Genomic DNA, 24196 nt, shown 5'->3' on the forward strand with positions numbered 1-24196 from the left:
TTAATATCACAATTTTATAATTCCACAGTGATGTGATCCCCGAGATCCGAGCAACTTGTATTGAAGAAATTGGCAGCTGGATTAAAACATACCCAGATGCTTTTCTAAATGATAGCTACTTAAAATACATGGGGTGGATGCTGTATGACAAGGTAGAGTTGGTTTGTTTTTTTTCCTTACTGGGGGCAGTAGGTGGAAATTTTTGAATATTTTTTCAAAGAATCCTAATGTTTAAATTCTTGAGAGTAGATATTTAAGACTGTGGTGGTACAAAAAAGAATTTACTTTCTTCCCCATTTCAGGTTTTATTTTTAAAGCCATTGCAGCACTAAATAGCAGAACATTTTTTTCCAGTTCTGTTAGCAGTGTGTTCCTGTGTGTGCAGTTATTTTTATATGTTACTGAATTGGGAACTATTACTAAATTGCAAAATGGCCTATACACTTTGAGCACATGCAGCGTTAAATGTTGAGTAAAATTCTGCTTTTAGATTTGATGGCTACATTTAAAATTTTGTTTTATTTTATAAAAATGAACAAATTTTGTCTATAGTAAAATTAGTCTTTAATATTGCACTTCTCATTTGGAATTACACTGATACAGAAAATATTTACAGAAGTCTAGTCATTTTCCAAAGGTTATTCTCCTTTTCCTTATGGGAAGTTTGTTTTTTCTTCTTGAGTAGAGGCACATTTAAAAAAAAACACCAAACAAACACCCCTCACCCACCAAACAACAACAATAACAAAAAGCCAAAAGAAAAAAGTAACTCAAAAATTCGCTTTTTCTCATGCTTCTAAAATGTGTAAGAGATTTTAAAGGGATAGGAATATTTATCATGAATGGCTGATTAAAAAAATTGGCACACTGTAATTCTGCACGCCACTCTGCAGGGGTATATAGCTTCGGTATAAATTTTGAAACATCCTCGATTTTGTCAGCTTTAGGTTACATTTGTGTTCTGTGAATAAAATTGTAGTTTAACCACAAAGCCAGGAGGGGGAGCACAAAGCCTCTTCCCTGCATTGTGCCGTTGCTGTGAAGGTAGTATTTAGATTTTTAGAACAACAAATCTATCAAAAACTGTCGTCTTTTCCTGCATAAATCTTATCTGATCAAAATATCTTTTTTGTATATGTTCAGTTGGGAGAACTTGCCAAAGAAAAAGTCATTTTTGAAGATGATGCGTCTTCATTCCCAGTGCTGTACGGTGAAAATTAACAGCTGGTGTCTCAGATTAATGCATATAGCTCATCCAGTGTCATTTATTGGGAACTGGAAATGGTTGTTTTTCTAAAGCTTATTATTTGAAAGCAATGCAGATGCAAACAGAGTGAGATAAAGTGAGAAGTCTTCCACATTTCGTATTTGACCAAGACCTGGTAGTGTGCCACTACTGGTGGTTGCAGTCCCGGCTGTGCTTTGTGATTTGCAGCCACTGTTAAATTGCCTGATTCCAAAATGAGAGCAGCGCATTTTTGGCAGCAGCAGGGGCAGCAGTGCTTTTATATACATCTGCATGTTATTTCCCACTACTCCTCCTTAATAAGCGTTTCCATCCCATCTTTTTGGGGGTGGGTGGCAAGAAAATGATATCTCCCAGAGCCAATTTTCTTTTAGACTATAACGTGGAGAAGTTTGCCAAATCATTTAGGCCCCAGAGTGGAACGACCACAAAAGTATTCTAACAGTGGGGGAAAACCTGGCCACGATCCTCTGCAGTGCTGTAAACAGAGATTAAGTTCAGTCAGTCTGGAGGCTTTAAAGTGGAGAGGCAAGGGGGAAGCAAGTATAAAATTAACATTTTGTCTTCACAGTCTTTTATTTGAATATAATCATTCTTTCTTTCCCATGAGATACCATTTTTCCATTATACCTTGATATGAAACGTTATGTTTTTATGTGAAAGGCTGTATCCTAGGTGCAAGAAGATGCTGCAGATTCAGTGGTAATATGCTCAAAATTGCATATGAGGCTCTCTCTTTGGCCCAGTAAGAGTTGTGGAACAGTGCTGTGAAGATACATTTTCGAGTAGTTTATGTTCACCTGCTAGAAATAATTTAACTTATGTTTGTAGACCAAGCAACAGTTGATACTAAGTCTGACAGCTGTGTGCAGTTGAACAATGTCCTATGTAAGCAGAGTCCCCTGTCGGTGCATTTGTGAAACCTAGGCACCTAACTTGTGCTCAAAGGCGCTAGTGTTCTACCAAGGGAATATATAGCTAGTAAATCAACATCCAGATCTAGTCAAACAGTGCTGATCTGAGCGGCAGGTGTTGAAGGGAAGTGCTGTGTAAAAAGTTCAGAGTTAAAGGCCAGAAAAATAAAGACAATGAAGAATAAGGATAGGGAAAGTAAAAGGAGACAGGAAGGCAAAGACAGTGGAGATACATGGTAGGAGGTCCCAAGTGTGTTAGACTAGTTTTGTCTAGAACTTCAGGCAGGTTGTTGAGGTTTTCTCACTAGACTGATAAACACCCAAAGAAATCCTGTGGAAACAGGAACTTGCACTAAAATGAACTTCTATGTCCTGACCATGTGATCCTCCTGGGAAATTTCAGGAAATTGAAAGGGTTTTTAGTTTTGCCTCGTGTTCAGCATGGCTATAGAAACTGGTCCCGTGGTTGCGGCTACTTCTGAAATACTTCTTTCTTCAAATGGTCATGTTAGTGTAGTGGGTTTCTGTTCCATCTCTGTGCGTATGTACCAAGTTTTTTTTGGGGGAGGGCAGTTTTTTGAATTGTTTTACCTCAACAGGACAGGTAAGTTGAATTGTCTTTGCTTTTCAGGAGTAATTCAGAAGTAGACCTAGTTTTCCCAGTTTATTATCTGGGGTGGGGTGGGGTGAGGAGAAAAAAATGACCCAATGACCCCATCAAATCATCCCAGTCCCAGTCTGTATTTGTAAGGCTTATTGAATGGCCCCACCTCTGTGATAATAGTGAGGCTGTAGTCTCATAACTGAAAATGTCTAAGTGGTGCTGGAGCCCATGCAGAGTTCTTTGAAGTCACTAGAGCTGCCCACCATCTTACTGATGTTTTTTGCCAGTCTGTTTGCAAGTTAGGGTTGAAATATGCTATGATACAGCTGAGGGACAGCGTGTGTTCAGTGTTCTGAAAATGTGCTTGCTCCCCTTCGCTCTCACAGCTTTGAAAGACCAAACAGGCAGGTGTTAGTAGTTCTGGTGAGGGGAGTTGATGGCTGGATGTTAGTACTAGCCTATGTTACTGTTGAAAGGAGCTGAAGTAGAGAGATAGTTTTAGAAGAATGTGAAGTAGTTTTGAATGATCAAGAAGCTATGAGGAGTGATGAATCTAGAAAAGGAGAGGTGACTGAGAAGGAGAAAATGCAACTGAAAACACTGGAAAACAGCAGAATTAGTCATAGTAGAAGTAATTTGTTCATACTTCCTACAGTTAATTTTTTCAACTCTTGAAATAAGCAAACATGTAGGGTAATGACTGAGAGCTTTTGGGTGAGAACGGGACACCTTTGGAGGCAGGTGGTGCAGTTTAACATATTAAACTTTATCACCAGACCTATGCTTGAATGCCACCTGACTGACAAATGGAAATGACACTACTAGCTGTGTGCTAAGGGCTATATGACCATCCAACAAACCATCACTAACTTTTTTCCTTTTTCTTTTTTCCTTTTCCCCAAGCACAAATGCAGTCCCTATTCACAAGCAAAGCCTTGTGATAGAATACTGAGGGCAGCTGAAGCAAAGATGGCAGTACGTTGGCTGAACTGAGTCTGTGCCAGTGTGCAGTGATGGGTAGCAAGCTGGGGCCGTTTGTGAGTGAGTTCTGTGCTGTGGAGCCACGAGTGGCTGTAGGAAGCAGCAGATGCAGGCAACAGTCTCCTTCTCGGACAAGGCCTTTAATTTTCAAGTACAATATAGAGTATGTACTACTGGTGTGTCATGGGCAGATTAGAGAGTGGTACTCATTGTTACCTGTTGGTCTTTAACTTTTGTATTTCTAGCAAAAAGCTATCTTATACAAAACTGTTGGTCAAAGCCTGTTCCTGGTTATCACCCTTTGCTTTCCATTTAAGCAGGTGAACAGGAACTTGTAGTAATGGATAGGCTGTGTGTAGGTGGTCCTCTTTCTTGGGTTTCCTTGATTATTCTTACTGCTATTGTTAGCAAGAGGAATTAAGGAAGAAATATGAAGAGACCGATTCAAAGCCTGCAGTTCATTTAAACGTCTCTGCTGGTATCCTTAGCGTTGCAAGTTTGTAGAACACAGTGGGTTTTCTGTGTTAGATCCTCAAAATGATTTTCCTAATGCCATTTAAAGCTTTGTCGTTTGAAAGGTGTAGCAATATGAATGAGATAATTTAAAAGCTGGATAAGCAAAAGACTCCTTTTTTGAGTCATTTATGAAGCAGTAGTACTAATAATATGAAATAACACCTTGCATGATAAATATGTTTTGCCTAAATTAACTAATTAGGCCAAATTCAAAGCAACCCTTTTCTTCTTAGAACACTTAAAATACAGCATTCTAGTGTAAAACAAATAAGGAGAAGGCATAGAATTTAACTCTGTAAGAACTCTAAATGGTAAGCGAGTGCCTATCTAAAGGTGTACCTCTTCCTCTGGAAATGATCCAGAATTTCTTGGAGTTCTTGTCAGTGTTTTAAGGATTCCCCGAGTCAGATGTTGAGAGGAAGCAAGCAAACTGATGTATGGAAGAGTGCTGGTTGTATTAAGTAGGTCATCTGTACTCTTGTCTTTGTATATTTACCAGGTGAATAGCACAATTCCTGAATCTTTTGCATTCTGTTGCTTTTATTAGCTGTAGGGTCTGTGAGAGTTTCTTTTGACTCCTAGGGATCCTACCACAACCTTTGATGTCACCTTTAACTTTGGCTGACTGCAGGCTGCTCCTGTGTGTGTGTGAGATGCATGTGCACACAAACAAAACGGGGCTGGTACCACTAATAAAGAAGATGAGGCAGTGTTTGGGTGGTCTGCTATAGGCACTCACAAAGAACTCTTATTTACGTATTATAAGTGCCAATAGCGAATAACATCAAAAATACGTGTTTTATACTGTTAGCTGATTTCTCTTTGTCTTGTAGCAAGCTGAAGTGCGGTTGAAATGTCTTCTGGGACTGCAGGGAATTTATAGCCAAAAAGAACTTGTTTCCAGGATGGATCTCTTTACTAGCAGATTCAAGGTAAATAGATTACTGTTTGCTATTTGTTAAGTCTGGGATGGGTGTATACACAGGGTCTGATGTTTTGATTAGAGGTATCTCCCCACTGTCCTGACTGACAGGAGCTTAGAGTACTGCAGAAACTGTTTGACTGAGTGGATGAAGGAGTTTTGCAGAGATGTTTCCCTCTGTTTCTATGGAACTTTGTTTCACTTCAGTTCATGCACAAAATGGTGTTAGCATGTACTGTGGTCAGTTATCTCCACCATTCATCCAGTATGGCCCAGATGTTTTTTATGGGTCTTTGGCAGATGACAAAGAATTTCATACTCTAAAGGTCCCTGGTTTTTTATGGGTTTTTTGTTTTTTTCCTGCTCCTGTTAATGGGTTAACCTTGTAGATACTGGATTGGCTAACCATGTATCACACTGATGTGGGAATGGCTCTCTGTTGATCTACCATGTCAGTATGAATCTTGAAGAAGGATCCCTTATCTCCTTTCTGAACAAGTCAGGTGATATGCTGTAATTTTGAGAGCTTATTCTGTGACCGCACTGACCCTGTACACTGCCTTTATCATATTCCAGCACCCTGACTGATTGAGGAAGTAAGCCCTTTCCTTTATTTAATCCTGTCCTTGCTAATGGTTTTGTCAGCTACTCTTATCCCAGTGGGGCAGCACCTTTTCAGTATTTGAGTAGGAAAGCTCGAGATGCTTTAGTGGTATTTCAGTTCCTCTGAATCAGTACATTATCAGTGCCTGCATGTGGTGGTAATCATGTTCTTTTTGCAAGAGGTGCAGGGCTTACCTGTATACCAAAGCAGTTGCTAATACTAAAAAACACCTGTAGCACATTCTCAAAGAACAAGAAATAGATTAATATTGGTACCTTAAGAATAAATTATTCAGACTGAAACTTGACTATCTAAAATTAACTTGTTCTAAACAGTTACGTGGTAGTCCCACATCTTTCTTTCTAAAAGAAGGTTGCTTGCTGTAAGCTGTGTAACCAACTGCAGGACTGGTATTCAGAGACTGATGAAATAGCTCCAGTCTGTACTGCGATTTCCCTCTGTGTGGAGGATGCTATATAAATCGATTATGGCAAACTCCATCCCCCAATCAAAAAAGTAACCAACCCAAAACCCTCTAAACATGGACTGATCTGGAATCTTTCACAGTTTAAATCATGCTTTCTCAGTGGTGGGAAATTTAATCATATAACCATCAATACATTTCCCAGAAGTGGGGGGTTCAGATGCTCCGTCTTTTACCCTTGAATATTCAAACTCAGGACTCATGGTCTTCCACAGCTTGCAGCTGGGTTGTGAGAAAAAGGAAGGTGCAAAGTAAAATTGGTCTAGAGATTTAGAAATGATATAATAGAATCATAGAATCATTTAGGTTGGAAAAGGCCTTTGAAATCATCAGTTCCAATCGTTAACCCAGAACTGCAGAGTCCATCACTAACCATGTCACTAAGCACTGCATCTATGCATTTTTTAATTACCTTCAGGGATGGTGGTTCTGCCACCTCCCTGTGCAGCCTGCTTCAATGCTTGACAACTTTTTCAGCGAAGAAGTTTTTCCTGATATCCAATCTAAACTGCCCCTGGTGTACCCTGAGACAGTTTCCTCTTGTCCTGTCACTAGCTATCTGGGAGAAGAGACCGACCCCCACCTGCCCACAGCCTCCTTTCAGGCAGCTGTAGGGGGCTACTAGTAAGGTCCCCCCTGAGCCTCCTTGTCTCCAGGCTAAGCAACCCCAGTTCCCTCAGCTACTGCTCATAAGCCTTGTGCTCCAGACCCTTCACCAGCTCCGTTGCCCTTCTCTGGACACACTCCAGCACCTCCACGTCCCCTTGCAGTGAGGGGCCCAACCCTGAACACGGCATTCCAGGTGCGGCCTCACCAGTGCCCAGTACAGGGGGACAATCGCTTCCCTTGTCCTGTTGGCCGTGCTGTTTCGGAGGCGCATGTTAAGTGAGAAAGCTGTTAGTCCCAAAACAAGCAAGTCCAAAGGTTTTATGTACCTTAAAGATGTGGGCCACACTGAGGAGTGTAAGTGCTTGGGTACACAGAACAGGAAAATTTCCATTGTTTTTCTGAGGTGTTTGCATGTGTACCAAGTTACAGTAGTGTGAGTTCTGGAGAGCAGGGATATTGCTGCTATTCCATGAAGCACTGTTATGACTCAAGTCCTAATTGTCTTTCCAGCAAGACACTGGCTTCTGTAACATGTAGGTACACGTACTTAGTTGTTGATGGGAGAAACTGGTTATATAATGTTTGTAATTTGAGGCTTACCTTCATCTAACATACTGAAGTGCCAGTAGTAACGTTTTAGAAACAAGTTGTCAGTCACTTTTAATTTGTAGACTGTAGTTGATTTCCTGTGAACGCATACATTACATCTATAAAAAATATCATATTACTGCATGATTAATTCAGTTAAAAAATTAACATGCTGTTAATTTTCAGGGGCTGGGGAACTACTTGATAGTAATCAAGTTGCCTTATGTCTCTTAGGAAATAGCTGCTGAAATAAAAGTAAATCTCTGCTCTACTAGTGTAGATGATCTAGCTGTAGCAAAAATATGTGTTTATTGAGAACAAACCATGTTACATCTTTTTATTGTCATTTTACATCCATTAGGATCGAATTGTGTCCATGCCTCTGGACAAGGACCATGAAGTAGCAGTTCAAGCCATGAAACTCTTGATGCTTATGTCACAGTAAATAATTTCTTTTTTAATTTACTGTATTGTTTGAATGGCAACAAGATCCAGATACAGTCCTGATGAATCTTCCTGTAATCAGTTACATGCTGGGAAACAGTTGCTCCTGGCAAGATACGAGTTAGTTAAAGCTGCTCAAGACATGGCATTTTCTTTCTGTGGGAAATATCAATATTAAGAAAACCCTTGTGCTGCTGAGATTCAGTATGAAAACTATGTTTTTATATCTTTATACTTCCCTCTGAAAGGAAATTCCACATATTTTGGCTTTTCTCAAACAGAGCATCTGCCTGTCTCGGGGGAGGTCCCCACCAAAGATGGGGTTTCCGCTCCATCTTCTGTCCCAGGGTTTCCAGGCCTTGACCAGGAGTTCAGGGAACTCTGCCATCTTCCCTGTCACCTGACACAAGAAGCCTCGAGCTTTGAGGCTGTTGCTGGAATTTGGACTTCCAGATTCTTGGCTCCATGGCAGAGAACCTGTGGGCTGTTGAGCCCACAGCAGGCTGCCTGACAGGAAATGAGCAAGTGATATCTTGGTCCTGCTGAAGTGGAAAGCTAACAGAAGAGTTTTCTTGGGAATTGCCTGCCAGCCATAAATTTGGTAGGTTAATGGCAAGGTGAAAGTGTGAGGAAAAACTAGACTTAATGTTGCAGAAGTATATGAAAACTATTCTGACATGTCCTTAAGCAGCATGTTTATTTTAGATATGGCTTTATTTGCAAAACATGTGAAGAATAAATTCTCTGTCCTTCTTTTTCAATGCAAAATGAGAATAAAACCCCCACTGCATTTCATTGTTAATGCAGTTGAGATGTTAGGTGTCAGTAAGTGTCTTTTCCTGTCTCAGTGTAAGTTGAGTTCTGCAGATGTGTACTTCCACGTACAGCATGGAGCATTGTCCAATAGCCTTGTGGGATTTGCTTTTCCATTTAAGCCAGAGCTCTTGGTCGTTGCTAGATGAGGTTGTAGACCTTAATGGACCAAATCATATAGTTATTCACATGAAATTTCAAGTACATTTGTATATTGAAGTGCTGCTTTATAGTCTGGTCTCCTGTCTCGCTTCACACTCTGTTGATTTGAGTGGCATTTCTCTAGGCCTGTTTCAACATATGCATCAGAGCAGCATATGATGCTGTGAACTTAGTATGCTTTTCTGAAGGGAGTAGCATTGTTTGGGCCTCACTAGTAGTAGCTAGGGTTACATTGTTTCTGTGTTTACAATGTCCATTTCTGTATCCCTTGGTTCTCCATGGTGCGTAGCTATTGGAACAAAGCACAATGCTGTGTCTATGTGGGTAACATGTCCCTGTGCTAGGAGGAGCAGCACACCATTGTTGAAGTACAAAGATTCTGTACACCAGTTATGGCTGCCCTTATTCTGTATCTGAACTAACAAGTGCTATATTGGCACTGCAGCTGTTTATCATCTCTGGCTGTATTATAAGAGATCATGTTCTCATTAATGCAAACTGCAGCTATAAAAGTTTGATCAATGTTTCTTTTTCCCTGAAGCAATTTTTCCTTAGTTTTTCTTAAATATGATTTCCAGTGTGAAGAAATGCCTTCTAAAGTTTTATGAAAGACATTTTTTCCATCATAAAATGTAGTTTTTATAAGACAAATGAATACATTCTGAAATTGTTTTTAATTAGGCTGTGTGGAGGCCTAGGAAGTATGTGCTTCTTTCTTTTCGCTCATCTGTTGCATAGCCATACTCCTTTCTGCCCCCCTCCTCCCCAAGTTGCTCTGAGCCCTGCTGATTTGGCTTAATTATTGGAGTGATGAAAGTGGGAATTGGGGACTCAATAAGCAAATTCAATGACAGCTCTTTGATAGTACTAGTACTGACCAGTCTATAAAACCTGTGTGAAGACAGTGCAGACAATATAGACAGTCACATGTACAGACTTCTTAACAAGAGCCTGGCATCAAGATGCTTTCCTAGCAGGGGAAAAGCTTATGCCTCAGTATCTACAATAGTGTCATAGAGGACGTGCTGCTGTCGTTGCAGAAGCAAAGAAATTTCAGGGCTATTGTGTCTCAAATAGGTGCAACTCGGCTCAAAACCAGTATCTGGATATTGAACAGTAATGGTGCTTGATACGTGCAGTAAAGCGTGAAATGGGGCTGGAGACAACAACTCTCCTGCCTTTAAAGAATAATAAACAACAGTCTGCATAAATGGCAGTTCTACTTGTATGCATAGATGCAATCAAACTTTTTGCCACTTTTGTCAAGCTGTATTGGTTTCTCTGTGGATGGCTCAATTTTGTCATCCACGAATCTGGCAACTGATTTCTAATTGCCCAACTTGCATTTTTAGTGAGACATGAAAGACCTTTCAGATCAAGTTTCTATTTTTAAAGCTACTGGCAAGAACCTCTATCTTATGAACTCCCTACATTTGATTTGGAATCATGGATTATTTTTAACAAATAATATAAACATGTCTCTAATCTTGGAAGAAATCTTTTGTTGTTTCACAACATGTGTTGGGAAGAAGCAAGGCCGGGAGTAACTTTTCCTCCAGTTAGTCTGTTGGGTGCTCTGTGATTTTCTTTGGAAAATTTACTGTATCAGTAACATCTCTTACTGTTTTCCATAGTTGTCTTTTAGGTGAGTATAGAAGAAAGTCCTGGTTTCCAGTTAATTGTTTTTGTGGTGTTTTATGATCGCAGTGGAGCTGTGCTCCATGTATGTAACAGCTTTGACCATGTCTTAACCGTCACTGTGTTCCAGTCTTGTGGAATATACATTGACTACTCTGCCTACTGCTGTGCTGCCCTTCACTTTCTCTCTGTTACTAGCTAGAGAGGCAGTGAAAACACTGATGTTTTCAATTCACTTTGATGTGTTGCATTATTAAAAAAAAAAATCCAGTGCTAATTTTAAACCCTCTTGCTATGCATATACCTGTTTTTTTCAAATCCATATTTGTATTTTCATCTTGTCTATCTCTTTAAGCTGAGAATTTTTCTTCTTGTTTGTTGCATGTTGTCTCAGTTGAATGCCAAGGTCTTTGGGCTGGTAGATTTCTATTTTTCACACAGCATGGTGTGATCCCGAAACTGAAATGAGCCTATGAGGTTTAGCATAATAGAAATTATTAATGCTACTGAATTATGCATAATTGTTAGCATTAATGTTGCAAATGATCTGAGAGGGAATAGAAATAGGAAGGAAATAAAGAAGGAGAAAACCTGAGTGACGGGAGACCAAGGAATCTTATTGAAAACGTTGGCCATTAGGAGGCAGATTAGTTTAGTGCGCTTACTGCCAGACAATTCTGTTCATTTTTTGTGCTTAACTTAACTAAAAGAGTAGAGGGATTTTGGAAAAGAGCAGCAAAAGTAATTAAGTAACTGTAGCAGGTGAATGAGGAATGGTTACAAGTGGTGCAGGTAGGGGCACAAATCTACAAATAGCTTGAATATGTAAATAGCACAGGGGAATATGACTTTGTATTACATTAGTTAAATGTAACTAGAAATTAAACTGAGTTTTGAACACAAAACTCAAGTTTGAAATCTGGAAGAGCTGCCTTAGTGAGAACTGTGAGTATATTACACTCATTGAGGACTTCACATAAATAGTTTTAAAACTATTTAATGGAGCTGATAAATGCATTAGTTCTTGCCACTGTGGTTTGACATAGATTGGTCAGTAGAGTTAATCCAGTTTACAACCTCAGTTTCTTGACTTTCAAGTGTCTTGCTTAGCATGGGAGGCCCAAGTCAAGTAGGGGTGCATCAATGTTGTGCTTAAAAAAAAATAATCTTAATCTTCCTTTTGATTCTCAGATAGGCTGAAGGATATTTTAGTTTGGAGAGGGAGGGGCTACACTGTATGAGAAACTTGAAAACTGCATTTGGCAAAGGATGCCATGGCAAATAATATATATTACTAGTTCTGGTTGTAGATGGCCCATGACAGGTAATTCAGTGTCATCAGAGAGCTGAATTTGGTGATTCTGTACTGTTGTTTCATAGCTAAGCCGTGGACTTCAGAGTAGAAATTGACATTTGTTAGACAAATGCACTGTATATAGCAAGGTTATTCAGACAAGACATTGTGCAGAAAACCAGTTAAGTTTATTGAAGGCTTCAATGCTGGTATAAGAAGTGTTTTCATGTGATTGTAAAAAATAAGGTGGAGAGACATGCTTTGCATACAAATAAAGAAACCATCCACCTTTGTTTAGTGGCTTTTCAGAAAAATTAAGAAACGGTTATCTTGAAGTTGATAGAAGTAGCATGTGTAGCAAATTGTACTACACAGTTCTGATTTCTTGCATCAGTAACTTGCTTGTCTTGTCACAGATCAGATACTATCAAAAGAGAATGGCATGGAGCTCCTTGCAGCTCCTTTATGATTCCTTCAGGTCCACCACACCCCTATTCAGGTGGAGTTATGGTAGTGCTTTATCAAGCCTGTTCCAAACAAAAGGAAAGTGAAAGACCAAAATGGAACAAGGGCATGTATGTTTTCCTCTATCTTATCCTCTTCTGCATCCTCTCAGGTTCATGCTTTTTTTGGAAGCTACCTTCAGCAATTTACTGTCATCATGCACCTCTAGTCAAAAACCTTGAGATCTATTCTGAATTCTGATCTTTCCTGTCTGCAGAGTTAATAAGAAAAAACAAGAATTGCATGTCTCCTAGGCTTATGTTTTTTAACCAAAGCATACCATACAGCATCTGTCCAATGTGTATCTTCCTGCATTCTGTCAGAGCATAATCATAGAAGCACAGTGTATTGCAATATGCTAATCCTATTTTAAAGTGAATTGGAAAGGACTCTTGTTATATTGTAGTGGCAACCATGTTATCTCACCGATCACTGAAGTATCGTCTGGAAATATCTGCAATGACAGCAGGGTAGAGATTGAGGTAATACAACAGATTAGTTAGTATTTCTACTTAAAATTATTATCTCAGACATTAAAATACTTCCAACATACATTTTTGGTTGATAGTGCTCTGTGCACGAATAATAGTTTTACAATTTATATGAAGATTTGGATGTTTAACTTTAATTTTAAATGCAAAATTAACAGAATTTTTTTGATTGAGATGCTATACATTGGATTACCAATGTTCCCACAATGTGTGCCAGATCTTCCCTTGCGCAGCCATTTAAACAAAAAGAATAAGGTGGCAAAACCTTTTTAAAAAAGCGCATCAGGTATATTTTTATTTTATTGTTGTGATTTTGATGTTTATCCTTGGTATAAACAATAGCACGAGACGCAACTCCAGCAGTCACTCTTGTATACAGTAAAATGCAACAAAAAGCAAGATATGATGTCTTTCATCTGGTGCCATATGCAGGACAAAATGAGTCTATGATCTGCCCCCTAGAATAACCCAACTTCTTCACGATATGTTCACTCTGAAGTGCAGAGAAAATGGTATGTCATGACATTGGTATGTGGAAGGCCATGCCTGTTTATTTTTAGGCTCCTAAACACTGTCAGACACTTCTGGCTTAACCTTTATCTGTTGCTTGTCATTCTGAGGGCTGTAAATTTGCAGCAGTATTATTGCTGTATTTGAAGTATTCTGTGAATGTTTGGTGATTGGCTTATGAATGTAAGTAGAAAAGACAAGCACCCTTTACTGTGGTAGTGTGTGGCAGCAGGTGTAGTCAAGTGCTGCTACTTCCAGAGGCAAGTGAAACTCCTAAGCACTCATTTAAGGGCAAGTTACGAGTATAAACCTCATGTATCATATAGAGTACTGTGAGCAGTATGTGAATAGTAGTAGTAGTACATACAGGTATTCCTTCCCATTCAAGGAAAAAAAAAAAGGATCAGATGCTAGATGGTGTAATTGGTGTCTGTCAGCCTGTGCTGCAAAGAAAATGGGTTGTTTTCCCCTCCTTTGCTTTTGTGCTATTAGGGAGTGCTTCATACATGGCTGGAGCTGTTGTATCTGACCTACTCTTTTCTTGAGGAGGTAGGAAATAACAATGCTGTGGAGTAATGTAATTGGGGCAGATTCCTAGAATCTCTGAAGACAAAGTTGAGAACGAAGAGTTTGGGGATTTCAGAACCACAGAATGGCTGAGTTTAGAAGATGTCTCTGGAGGTCACCTGGTCCAAGCCCCCTGCTCAAGCAGGGCCATGTAGAGACACTTGCCCAGAACCATATTCAAATGACTTTTGAATATCTCCATGGAGGGAGACTCCACAACCTTCTGGGTGGCCTGTGCCACTGCTCGGTCACCCTCATAGTGAAAACATGTTTTCTGATTTTCAGAGGGAACCTCCTGTGTTTCGGTTTGTGCCTGTTGCTTCTGGTCCTGTCACTGATCAGACCCTGGGTCCATCTTCTTTGCACCCTCCTTTTGGGTACTTACACACATTAAGGTCCCTTCTGAGTCTTCTCCAGGCTGAACAGTCCTAGCTTTTTGAGCCTTCCCTCATAGGAGAGGTGTTCCCTTAATAATCTTTCTGGCCTTTCATTGGACTTTCTCCAGTATGTCCATGTCTGTGTATGTTGCATATCACCTCTCTTCACCCCGCTGGCACCACTCCTAAGTCAGCTGTGGATACCATTAGCTTTCTTTGCTGCAGGGGCACATTGGTGTCTCTGGTTCAACTTGGTGCCCACCAACACTACCAGGTCCTTGCCTAAGGAAAGGCAGTTTCATTTGTACTGGAAAGGTGGAGTCCTTAATTTCTAGCCAAAGAGATGGCAGGCATGTTGCTGAGCTCTTCAAGCTATCAACAATTTAGGCAAGGAATTTTTTTTATAAGAGGCATGCAGGTGTTGCGTTCACTATTTCTGTAAGTATGCTAAGAAGAGAAAACCTGAAATGCAAGTAATAAAAAATTCAGATATAAAAAAATGTACATTTGACTGGCATGTTCACACAGGAAATTCCATTTAAGCATAAGAAAAGAGTTTTTTACTGTGGGAGTGGTCTAATACTAGGACAAGTTGTCACAAGTTGTGGAGTCTCTGACTTGTCGATATTCAAAACCAATCAGGGACACAACCATCAGCAACCTTCTCTGAGCAGGGGCTTGGACTAGATGATCTCCAGGGATGCCCATCCTCAGCTGTTCTGTGATTCCGTGTTGGCCCACTCTAGATCAGGATGTGTTTGTATAGAACTTTCTTCTTCAGGCTGTCCACAGTTGTTTTTTAAAAAAAACCCACAGAAAATAAGGGCAACTTCATAGAAATGATTGCTTTAAAAGAACTAAATAATAAATTGACAATAAAAAGAATGAAAGAAACCTTGTCAGCAGACTGCTAGTTTATTTCAATAAATTCTCCATAGCCTTTTAATATAAAGACTTGCTATGTCATGTATTTTTACTCCTGTAAGTGCAATTTGTTGTCAGTCTTTGTTTTATTCTCAGTTGTTAAACTTGTAGTAGTTTAATAAATTTGATACCTCATTTATGGCTTCACGGGAGGCACCGGTGTTTATTCATATACTCTAATGCACCATGTTACCTCTTTCAATTTCTTGCTGTTTAACCTCAATAAACACATTTTTACTGTATTTCCTCAGTTCTGTAGATGGCTGAATAAGAGTTGCATAAATATTTTTCTTTATGGTGATTTCATGATATATATACTCAGAGTTCTCTCTGTATGTCCTGTTACTGCAAATATATACTCAAGGGAATTTCATGTTAAAAGAGGCCATCAAAGCCTGCCTGAAGTATGTAAGGCAGCTTTTCTTTTTGGTTGAGGACAAGCATTATCTTGCAAGATTTGACCCATCGCTTTTGGCGACATACTATCAGCACTTCCATTTAAGGACCTTTTTACTGTTCCAGTGATCATTGTAAGCAACCATGGGAAAAATTCAAGACAGACATGAGTAAATACATTGTAAAGCTAAAATTCATGGTGTATCAACTTCTATAAATGAGAGGCTTTGAGAAATGAGTGCTGTATTTTCTTTTTGTTGTTGTGGTTTTTTTTTCCCCCCCCTAATGATCTTAAATCTCTGGCAGTGCTAAAATATATTTTGCAATGGTCACTTCAGCGATATGCTCGCCTAATGTGAGCTCACTTTTTTGCAGACAGGTTGGAGGATGTTCTGGAGCTTTGTGAACTTGTGAGAGAGCTAAAGGATGTGGTGGGTTTGGAGGCAAATGGGCAAGCACAGGAAGGGCTGCTAATTTTTGTAAGACATCACACCTAGCAAGTGAAGAGCATAAATCCTCAGTTTTAGAGACCCACAGTTGTAGATAGATGGTTCTAAACTGTTACTACCTGAGAATTGAGTGCAGTAATAAAAAAAACACACACCCTTTCCCCTTATCTGGCTGTAGCGAGTGTAAGGTTCTCGTATGTTGCTTTTTTGTTCTCTGAAGCAGCTTAGTCCAATGATGTTGCTATGGCAGTAAGAAGCAGGCATTTTGAAACTGTAATCCTTTGGGCTTCATTCTTCTGGTATCTCTCTGGTGGGTTATTCAACCCTGATGCTTCAGTTTCCTTTTTAAAAAAGGTTGATATTAATGCCATTTCTAGCGCTCATAGAGGGTTTTAGGTTTACTAGTTGGCATGTGGTATTCTCAAGATGTGTAGCTGAATGAAAAAAATTGTGACTTTGAGTGTGTTTGCACAGAAAGGTCACAGTTATAAGCACACTATCAAGAATGTGTTTTGATTTCTTTTTACATGTGACTCTGTATAAGCTTAGTGTAATAGAATATAAGTTTTAAAATACTGTAATAAATACTTTAAAAATAATTTGTACTGCAAAATAAGGCATCTTCTTGTTTATTATCTTCTATGGTGAACATCTAAGCATAAAGTAGAGGCATGATTTTCCTATTCTATTACTGTTACTTTTTTTATCCATGACCACTAATCAATCTTAGTTGTACTTTAAATTAATGTTCATGTCCATGCAGTTGGCCTGATTCATCATGGCTTGCACAGACCTCTGTTTCTCTGCACAGTGAGTAAAAGAATGCTGCCAATTTTGTTAGCAGTTTAGATATGTGCTACAAAAGTTTAGCTGTGTAAACAAGTTGCATGGCTGTGGAGAATCAGGTCTACTAAAAGCTGGACATAGCATTCATAATATTCTTTGCAGATAAACCTGAACTATAACTTCCGTTGTTATTTTTGCCTAGGAACTGTGAGGATGTGTTATCAGCTGAAGACTGTGAAATGTTATACCAGTTTGTTTATACCACACACCGTCCGCTTGCAGTAGCAGCTGGGGAATTCCTTTATAAAAGGTATCTCTGCCTGCCTGCATGCCTACTTCTTGCATGTTCTCATTTGTTTCAGAATGAAGGTGGATTTATTTAAGAGGGACATTAAGCATTCATTTTTCTGCTGGAAGTGTGTACCATGAGGGTAGTAGATGTGCTTTCTTCTGCTGAATCAGAAGAGAAATGCTGTCTGGGGGTAATCATTTGTTTCCCTGCACAGCCCTGGCACAATAAGCATGAGAAAAGTTGCAAGACTAACACAGAGAATATGAAACAATTGACTGATCCACAGATGCCATGCCATGTTGAAAGCATACTTCCTTTCTTCTTTCTTTTCCTGTTGCTTTGCTTCTTACGAGCTCATTCATCACCTGGCATCTGCTGGATTTCCATAGCTTTGGTGATTAATCACAAAAATGGCCCCCTCTTCTCCCTTTGGAAGTTGCCTTATACATTGTAAAGGCTTTGAATAATGAGAGATGCAGCAGATTAAAAAGCCCTCCCAATTTTCTGTCAGGTTAATGAAGTACAGGGTTTATCTTCCCCAGGAGTAACTCTTATAAATGGGCTTCTTAGAACAATGGTTGCATGAAGTGAATGGAGTTGGCGTGCTAAAAAGAGAAGAAATAAATATTCTGTCTCTGTGGCTGAGAAATAATTTTGCCTCACAAAGAGGAATGAAAATAAAAATATTTTGGCAAGAGTTTTGTGGGGAAAAGTTCAGAAATAATAATGATTTGTGTTTCCACATATGCAGAATCTCCTCCTAGTTGTCTTTTCCTGTCTAGCTGAATTACTGACATTCTTGGGTTTGTGGAGCCAAGTCCAGCAGAAAGACAAATGAAGATAAATTTCTGTTTTGATGAGTCTTCTATCATATCTGCTAGTCTTACTTAATCTTTTGTGTTGGCCCTAATATTCTTTCGTAAATCAGGTGTTTTTGCTCTCGGAACACTGCTACTTTTTGCCATTGATGTGATTGCCCTGATAACTTTACTTTTTCTACCCAGCTTGCTAGTGAGTGTGAATGCTGACCCTGTAAATCTCATCCTTGTTCTTGTTCGCCCAGTTCTTGTCACCAGCACTTCTGACAGTATAGATATCTTTGTTCTAGTGTGATAGAGATGTTAGTGACACCCTGTTTTCCTGCTCATACTACTAAAAGTTTTAGTATAAAAGTTTATGCTTTTTGGCTCCCCCACTCCCTTCTTGGTTTGCATGAAATCTCCTCAATGTCTGCATTTTTAGCTTAGGTTACTTAGCTGGCGTAAATTACACCAGTAGAAGCACTTTCTGAAAGCATAAGCTTTTACTGACATTGAGTAGTGTGGTCCTGCTCTCAAATCCAAGCCATTTGGGCCTTACATTAATCTGTGGGGATGGCCTTCCTGTATTTATCCTGGGATTAGCACTTTTGATGAGCAGTACAGTCACACTCATTTTGGATAAAGAGGGAAATGGAAATTGAAGCGTCGTATTGTGCTTCATCATACTTCAGATGAGGAATAACAGTTTTTCCATTATATTTGTGAAGCTGACTAAATTGTCTCTTAGAAATACAAGATAGTGTGTTTTCTTTAAAAAGTTTCAGTTCCAAGATGTATACAATGATGTGAATACTGGTTGGGTAGTAGTATCTCTACTCTATTGTTAAGGTTTAAATCCAGCTTAGAGCAAGCCCTTTTTCAAGCATGAGCAAATGCCTACCTCGTTGTATGTTCAAATCTGTAGAATCTGCATCTGTTGTCCAGAAAGCTGGCAGGATACCTGTGAAACTGTCAGAAATATTCTCTGCATCCACAGGGATAGCAGATCTCTCATAATGGAAAACAACCGAATCTCTTTCCCTTTCACCTGATAAAAATGTCTGGTGTGATTTGGAGTAAATAAGTAGGCATTTAGAAGAAATACAGTCCTTGGGATCTTGACAGAATTAGTGGTACATTGGCAAACGAGTATAAGGAGAATGTGGCAGAACTGGACTGACTTTCTTTTCTGTTGGCAGGTTGCTTAGTCATGAGGGAGATGAAGAAGTTCAGCCCAAAGGAGGAGGGAAGTTTGGGGCAAGTACTGACCAGTTGAAAAGATTAATAGGTTTTTTCCTGGAGAGTGAGGTGAGGAGAGCAGCCCCTGCAGTAAGTCTTTCAAATCCAGCGTTGCATGTTATGTATTGGCTTGCTTTTGAAAACTATTCCTGCTGGTGAACTCTGAAATGTTTGGTGTTTGGGATGTTTTTGCTCTCTAGTATGAGTTTTTAATGAGAACATTTTGTTCTGTTGTATTAAAACTAATTTATAACTGTGCTAATGGAGAGAATCAGTGCTGAAGCAGCTTCTGAAAACATCCTGAAAGATTAATGCCACTGAGTGAGGAGGTTTTGGTATGTGTGTGTCGTTCTGCAGCCAGATATGGGTTGCTGTGCCATGGCTGTATGCTGACTAAGAACTGCGTAGTTTTACTGAGAGTTTTATCAGCTAAAGTGCTGTACTTCATTATTTGCTTTTGCAGTGGTGCAGACCTACATCTGGCCAAAGTGTCTTAGGCACAGCAGTTTCGAATCTTTCTGCAAAGAATTTCAGAGGCATTGCTTAAATTGTTGACTCGTTTCTAGTCCCAAGGTTGTATTTTCAGCTGTTATGGTCAGCAATATAAAAGCAATACTGAAGCTAGTTTTAAAGAGATTACTTAAATTACAAAGGGAAAGTATCCTAAAAAGAGAAAAGAAAAAGCTTTTTTCATGCTTTTCCTGCTTTTTCCCCCTGATTTGTATCAGATTGAAGGCATGGTGTTGTTGATTAGCTCCAAACTAAATATGTTGGAATACTGTGTGTGAATCTATGTGTGAATGGCAAAGCTTTGTAATTGGAAAAAGGGAGAGGCACATGTGAAGCTCTGTTTCTTTTAGTGATATGTTTGCTTCTATAAGCTTGTGTTTTTAATCCCTAGCTACACAAACATGTTGCATACCTCATCGACAGCTTGTGGGACTGGGCAGGCAAATTCCTGAAGGACTGGGAGTGCATGACCACTCTTCTATTAAAAAATGCCGAAGAAGATGGAGAAGGTGGGTAAGGAAAGAGCTTAGTTTTGTCTGAATGAATCTCTTGGTACTGTTTTTTGAACTTTGCCTTCAGCTAGTTTAGGATCATTCCATATTGCAGTACCCCTTGATCCCAAACTGTGGTCCCCAAGGGCCACAAAGCAGATGCAACTCAATGCACTGCCAATGTGATATTTATATCAACAGATTTGTTTTATGCAGTATTCTGTATTTATGTAATGGTAGTTTAGAAACATTGCAAGAATACTTGCATAAATAAGCCATAATTCTTACATAGAATTAATTTTTTTGTTTGTCCACAACTTAAGAATCTAAAAGAATTAATTGATTGAAGTGCAGTATTGTTGGGCTACTGTTTGTGCTTGAAGAGAAAATAAGTACTATGTTGAGTTCATTAACATCTAACACTCTAGAGGATGAATTTTTTGTGGAATTATTTTAAAAGGAACTTAGATCTTTAAGGTCCCTTCCAACCCAAACCGTTCTATGATTCTGTGAACAGTTGTTGTAGTGGAACTGGAGGTGGTTGTGTGATTGAAATCAAAGTTGTAGACCTAGTGAGTTAAAGTATTTTGTTACTCAAAGAAGTATGAGAAATGTGAAAACAGTCAGTAGGAGTAGGCCTTGTTAACCTTGCCTGTGTTTTTGGGAGCCTAACTGTCCTAAAAGGTTTAGCCATGAGAGGAATAATTAGTTTTGTGTTCAGTAAATAATTTTCTTCAAATTAAATCAAACATTCTCTAGGTGTTTATTTAGCAACACTGCATCTTTCTGTAGTGTCCTTCCACGTTGCTCAGATTAATGAGTAGGCTTTACATTAGCTGTTGCTGCATCTTCATTTTTCTTTTGTGTGATGCTGAGACTGATTTACTTACAGCACTGAGTGATGCCCATGAAAGTGCTCTCATTGAAATTATCCTCGCAACGGTTAGAGAAGCAGCTGAAGGTCATCCTCCAGTGGGCAGAGGTGCAGCCAAAAAAGTCAGTGCATCTTAATCTTATTTATTGTCCTGTAATCACATTCTCTTTGCCTTATATGCTTTGCCATACAGTGTGTTCCTAGTGGTAGGTGTATCTTAAGCTTATTTTTTTAAAAAGGCTTATTTTCATGAAATGACACAGTGTCTTTTGACCTCTAGATCTTATTAGTAGTGGAAGTTGAAGGAGATGAGCATAAGAGGAAAGCCAGTTGAAGCATGTTATTGACAAACGGTCAGCATTTTGTCCGTGAGATATAGCTGTTTAGCAATTTACATCTAGTTTAAGGTTAACAAAAAAAAAGTAATGAAGCATCTTCATGAAAAAGTATCTTTATCTGAGCTTGATATGGTTTAGACAAAGGTATGTGAGTTAACCTTGGGTTACATGTAAAATTCCACTCAAATCTAAGAGATTCTGTAATTGATACAAAATGCTTTATCTGCAGATTCTGTCAGTAAAAGAGAAGAAAATACAATTGGAAGATTGTACCAAAATTACTGAACACTTTATTATGGTGCTTCCTCAGCTCTTGGCAAAGGTACCTAACAGCTGCTCTGTGAATGCATGTTAAATCTTTCATTAAAATTCTTGCGGTGTACTCATATCCTGTTTTTTCTCTGCAGTATTCAACAGATGCACAAAAAGTGGCAAATCTTCTGCAGATTCCTCAGTATTACGATTTAGATGTTTACAGTACAGGACATCTAACAAAGGTGAATAAGAATTGGGGTAGTCGGTTCATGTGGAATGTGCTAGTTTTATGTGACAATGTACAGAGTTTAGTGGGACTTGGAACAATATAAGGAAAATATATAAAGAAAAGCAAAGAAATGGTCTTACACCTTGAGCGAAGTGGTCTTATTCAGGCTTTACTTTTTGATGTAGTGCTGCCAAAGAAAAGCCTTAGTGCTTGTCACTTCTGATGTGCTGTGACTGGCCCTGGTGGGTAACGATTTGTGGTTTCATGTAGTAGGCCTGGCCCTGGGTGTTTCATTGTTGGGTGGAGAGAGGGTGGGTTATGCCGTGTATCTAAGCTGGTGCTTCCCAGGAGTTTACTACAGAATAGGTTTCATTCTCCTTGAAGGCTGGCTCCCAGCTGCTGGGGAATGATAGTAACTGAAAGATAAGAATGGAGATAGTATATCTGCTGACGGGAGAGGAATGGTCAGAAACAAATAGATGAAATCCTTGAAATGGCTTAATGTATTCTTAAGCAGGGATATTTACAGGGAGGTAATGGTAGGCAAACACTCCTAGGTCAATTTCAGCACAAAACATTGACTTGAAGAGGGAGAGTCAGCAGAATGGCAGAAGTTACCTCCTGCCACTAAGAGTGAAGACCCCAGTTGCTGACATGATCTGATACATTCTCCGTCCTCTGCTGCTGAGGTAGACAACTTCCATTGTTTGAAGACACAGTTGTCCTTTGGAAAGGCATTTATTCCCTACCTTTGTCTTAATTTTATGTAGTGCCAAACGTGTATTACTGAAGTAAAACTTAAAGCAGTTGCTTCATTCTTTAGGAAGATCCAGAGACGATAAGAATGAAAAAGAGCTATAAACCCAGAAAAAAATTTGTATCCTCTAATGCTACCCTTCTGCTCCTTAGACTGGCATTTATTTCATGTTGGTTATATGACCTATAGCGATATATGGGCCTAGTGAAATGTATGTAAAGCATAAGAGGATTTTTGTGCAATTTACCTATAATACCCTTTTTATCACCTGCAGCATCTGGATGCTTTGCTGAGAGAGGTAAAAGACATTGTGGCCAAACACTCTGACACATCTGTCCTTGAGGCTTCCTCCAGGACTTATTATATCCTCTGCAACGAAGAAATTGCCATCTATAGCCAGGTGGATCGTGCCCGAACTCAGCTGATAGATGAGTTGATGGGACAGCTTAACCAGCTACTAGACGGCTTCTGGCAAAAGGTGTGTGACATTGTAGAGAGAAACAGACTGTTTCCCTATGAAAAAAGAAGACAAAAAAATTGAGGGGGATATGGAACTTTTATTTGCCTGCTGTTTCTGCTTGAGGGGAGGAGAGCTTTTGAAGATGGGTTTTTGCCTCTGAAAAGATTGACTGTTTACATTTTAATGAAGCAGATGTATTTTGGCAGGAACAGAATGGGGAAAAAAATAAATGAGGTAGTCCACACCAGCACCAGGGCATTTTATGTCTTCTGAATATTCTGGACCTAAGCTCCGTAGTTTCTCCATAGTCACTTCATTACTGTGCCAAAGATACGGTGTGAAAGATCAGCTAATATGTGCTGTGGATCTGTAGGTGACGAGACTGTTCCCGAAAAGGTATAGTTCTGTACTTTGACATATTTGACTGTACACAAGATATCCTTTGTACTGCCACTTTGGCTGTAGAGGTAGTACTAGGAAAAAAACCAAGCCAGCAATCTGTAACACAGATTGTATAGATTTGGGGTCTTTGAAGTGATGACTTTCCCCTTGAAGGAGGACTGCAGAGTCTCCCTCAAAGTTTTTCATTAGTTCTAAAAAGCAGAAACAGCTGATGGTGATATGAATAGCTTGCTGGCTGAACTAAACAACAGAAGCCTGCAGCTGATCTGATCAACTGTGCCGTCATGAACAGGTGTCATGCCATGGCATGAGAGTTAACACTGTCAGGTTTTTATTGGACACTGGGATATTGTAAAATGTGTCAAGCCAAAAAGTCCCCTAACCACAGATTGGATTTATTTTGTTGGTCTTAAATAGATATCTGTGTCAATGTGGGAGAATGTGAACTTACGAGAAACAAGATAAGTGCTAGACCAGGGATTCTTCAACTCCTTCGTAGTGTGATCCACGTCTAAATAAAGAGATTTTCTTCTGGAACCCCTCCCTTCTAATTCCTGATTGTATATACCGTCTCCCATAATCACGTAGTATACTTGTGGAAACTACAGCAATTGCATCTATGGGAAAGTATTTAATATATTTTTAGCTATCTTTGAATGTGATCTGGCAGCTGGAAGCAAGGAGAGTCAGCACCATGTGAACAGTTAGCTTTCCAGAGATCCTTAA

General features: G+C 39.3%; 1 protein-coding gene across 10 annotated transcripts in view; it reads left to right on the plus strand.

Annotated features, from left to right (window-relative positions):
• LOC121083941 (cohesin subunit SA-2-like) overlaps positions 1 to 24196 on the plus strand; it is a 66800-nt gene that overhangs the window by 23025 nt on the left and 19579 nt on the right. For 8 of the 10 annotated variants that reach the window (XR_005826532.1, XM_040584862.1, XM_040584864.1 and 5 more), the window contains 10 exons: positions 29 to 152; positions 5095 to 5193; positions 7830 to 7909; positions 17026 to 17133; positions 19115 to 19223; positions 20056 to 20173; positions 21048 to 21151; positions 21597 to 21689; positions 21775 to 21864; positions 22883 to 23086. Coding sequence is in view for 9 of the 10 variants with exons in the window: in XM_040584862.1 (XP_040440796.1) it covers positions 29 to 152; positions 5095 to 5193; positions 7830 to 7909; positions 17026 to 17133; positions 19115 to 19223; positions 20056 to 20173; positions 21048 to 21151; positions 21597 to 21689; positions 21775 to 21864; positions 22883 to 23086 (1129 nt within the window). In the remaining variant the exon portion in view is untranslated. The remainder of the gene's footprint in view (positions 1 to 28; positions 153 to 5094; positions 5194 to 7829; positions 7910 to 17025; positions 17134 to 19114; positions 19224 to 20055; positions 20174 to 21047; positions 21152 to 21596; positions 21690 to 21774; positions 21865 to 22882; positions 23087 to 24196) is intronic. The other 2 variants (XM_040584863.1, XM_040584866.1) reach the window with 2 other exon arrangements.

The sequence above is a fragment of the Falco naumanni genome, chromosome 2 (assembly GCF_017639655.2).
Source record: "Falco naumanni isolate bFalNau1 chromosome 2, bFalNau1.pat, whole genome shotgun sequence".
Taxonomy (NCBI): Eukaryota; Metazoa; Chordata; class Aves; order Falconiformes; family Falconidae; genus Falco; species Falco naumanni.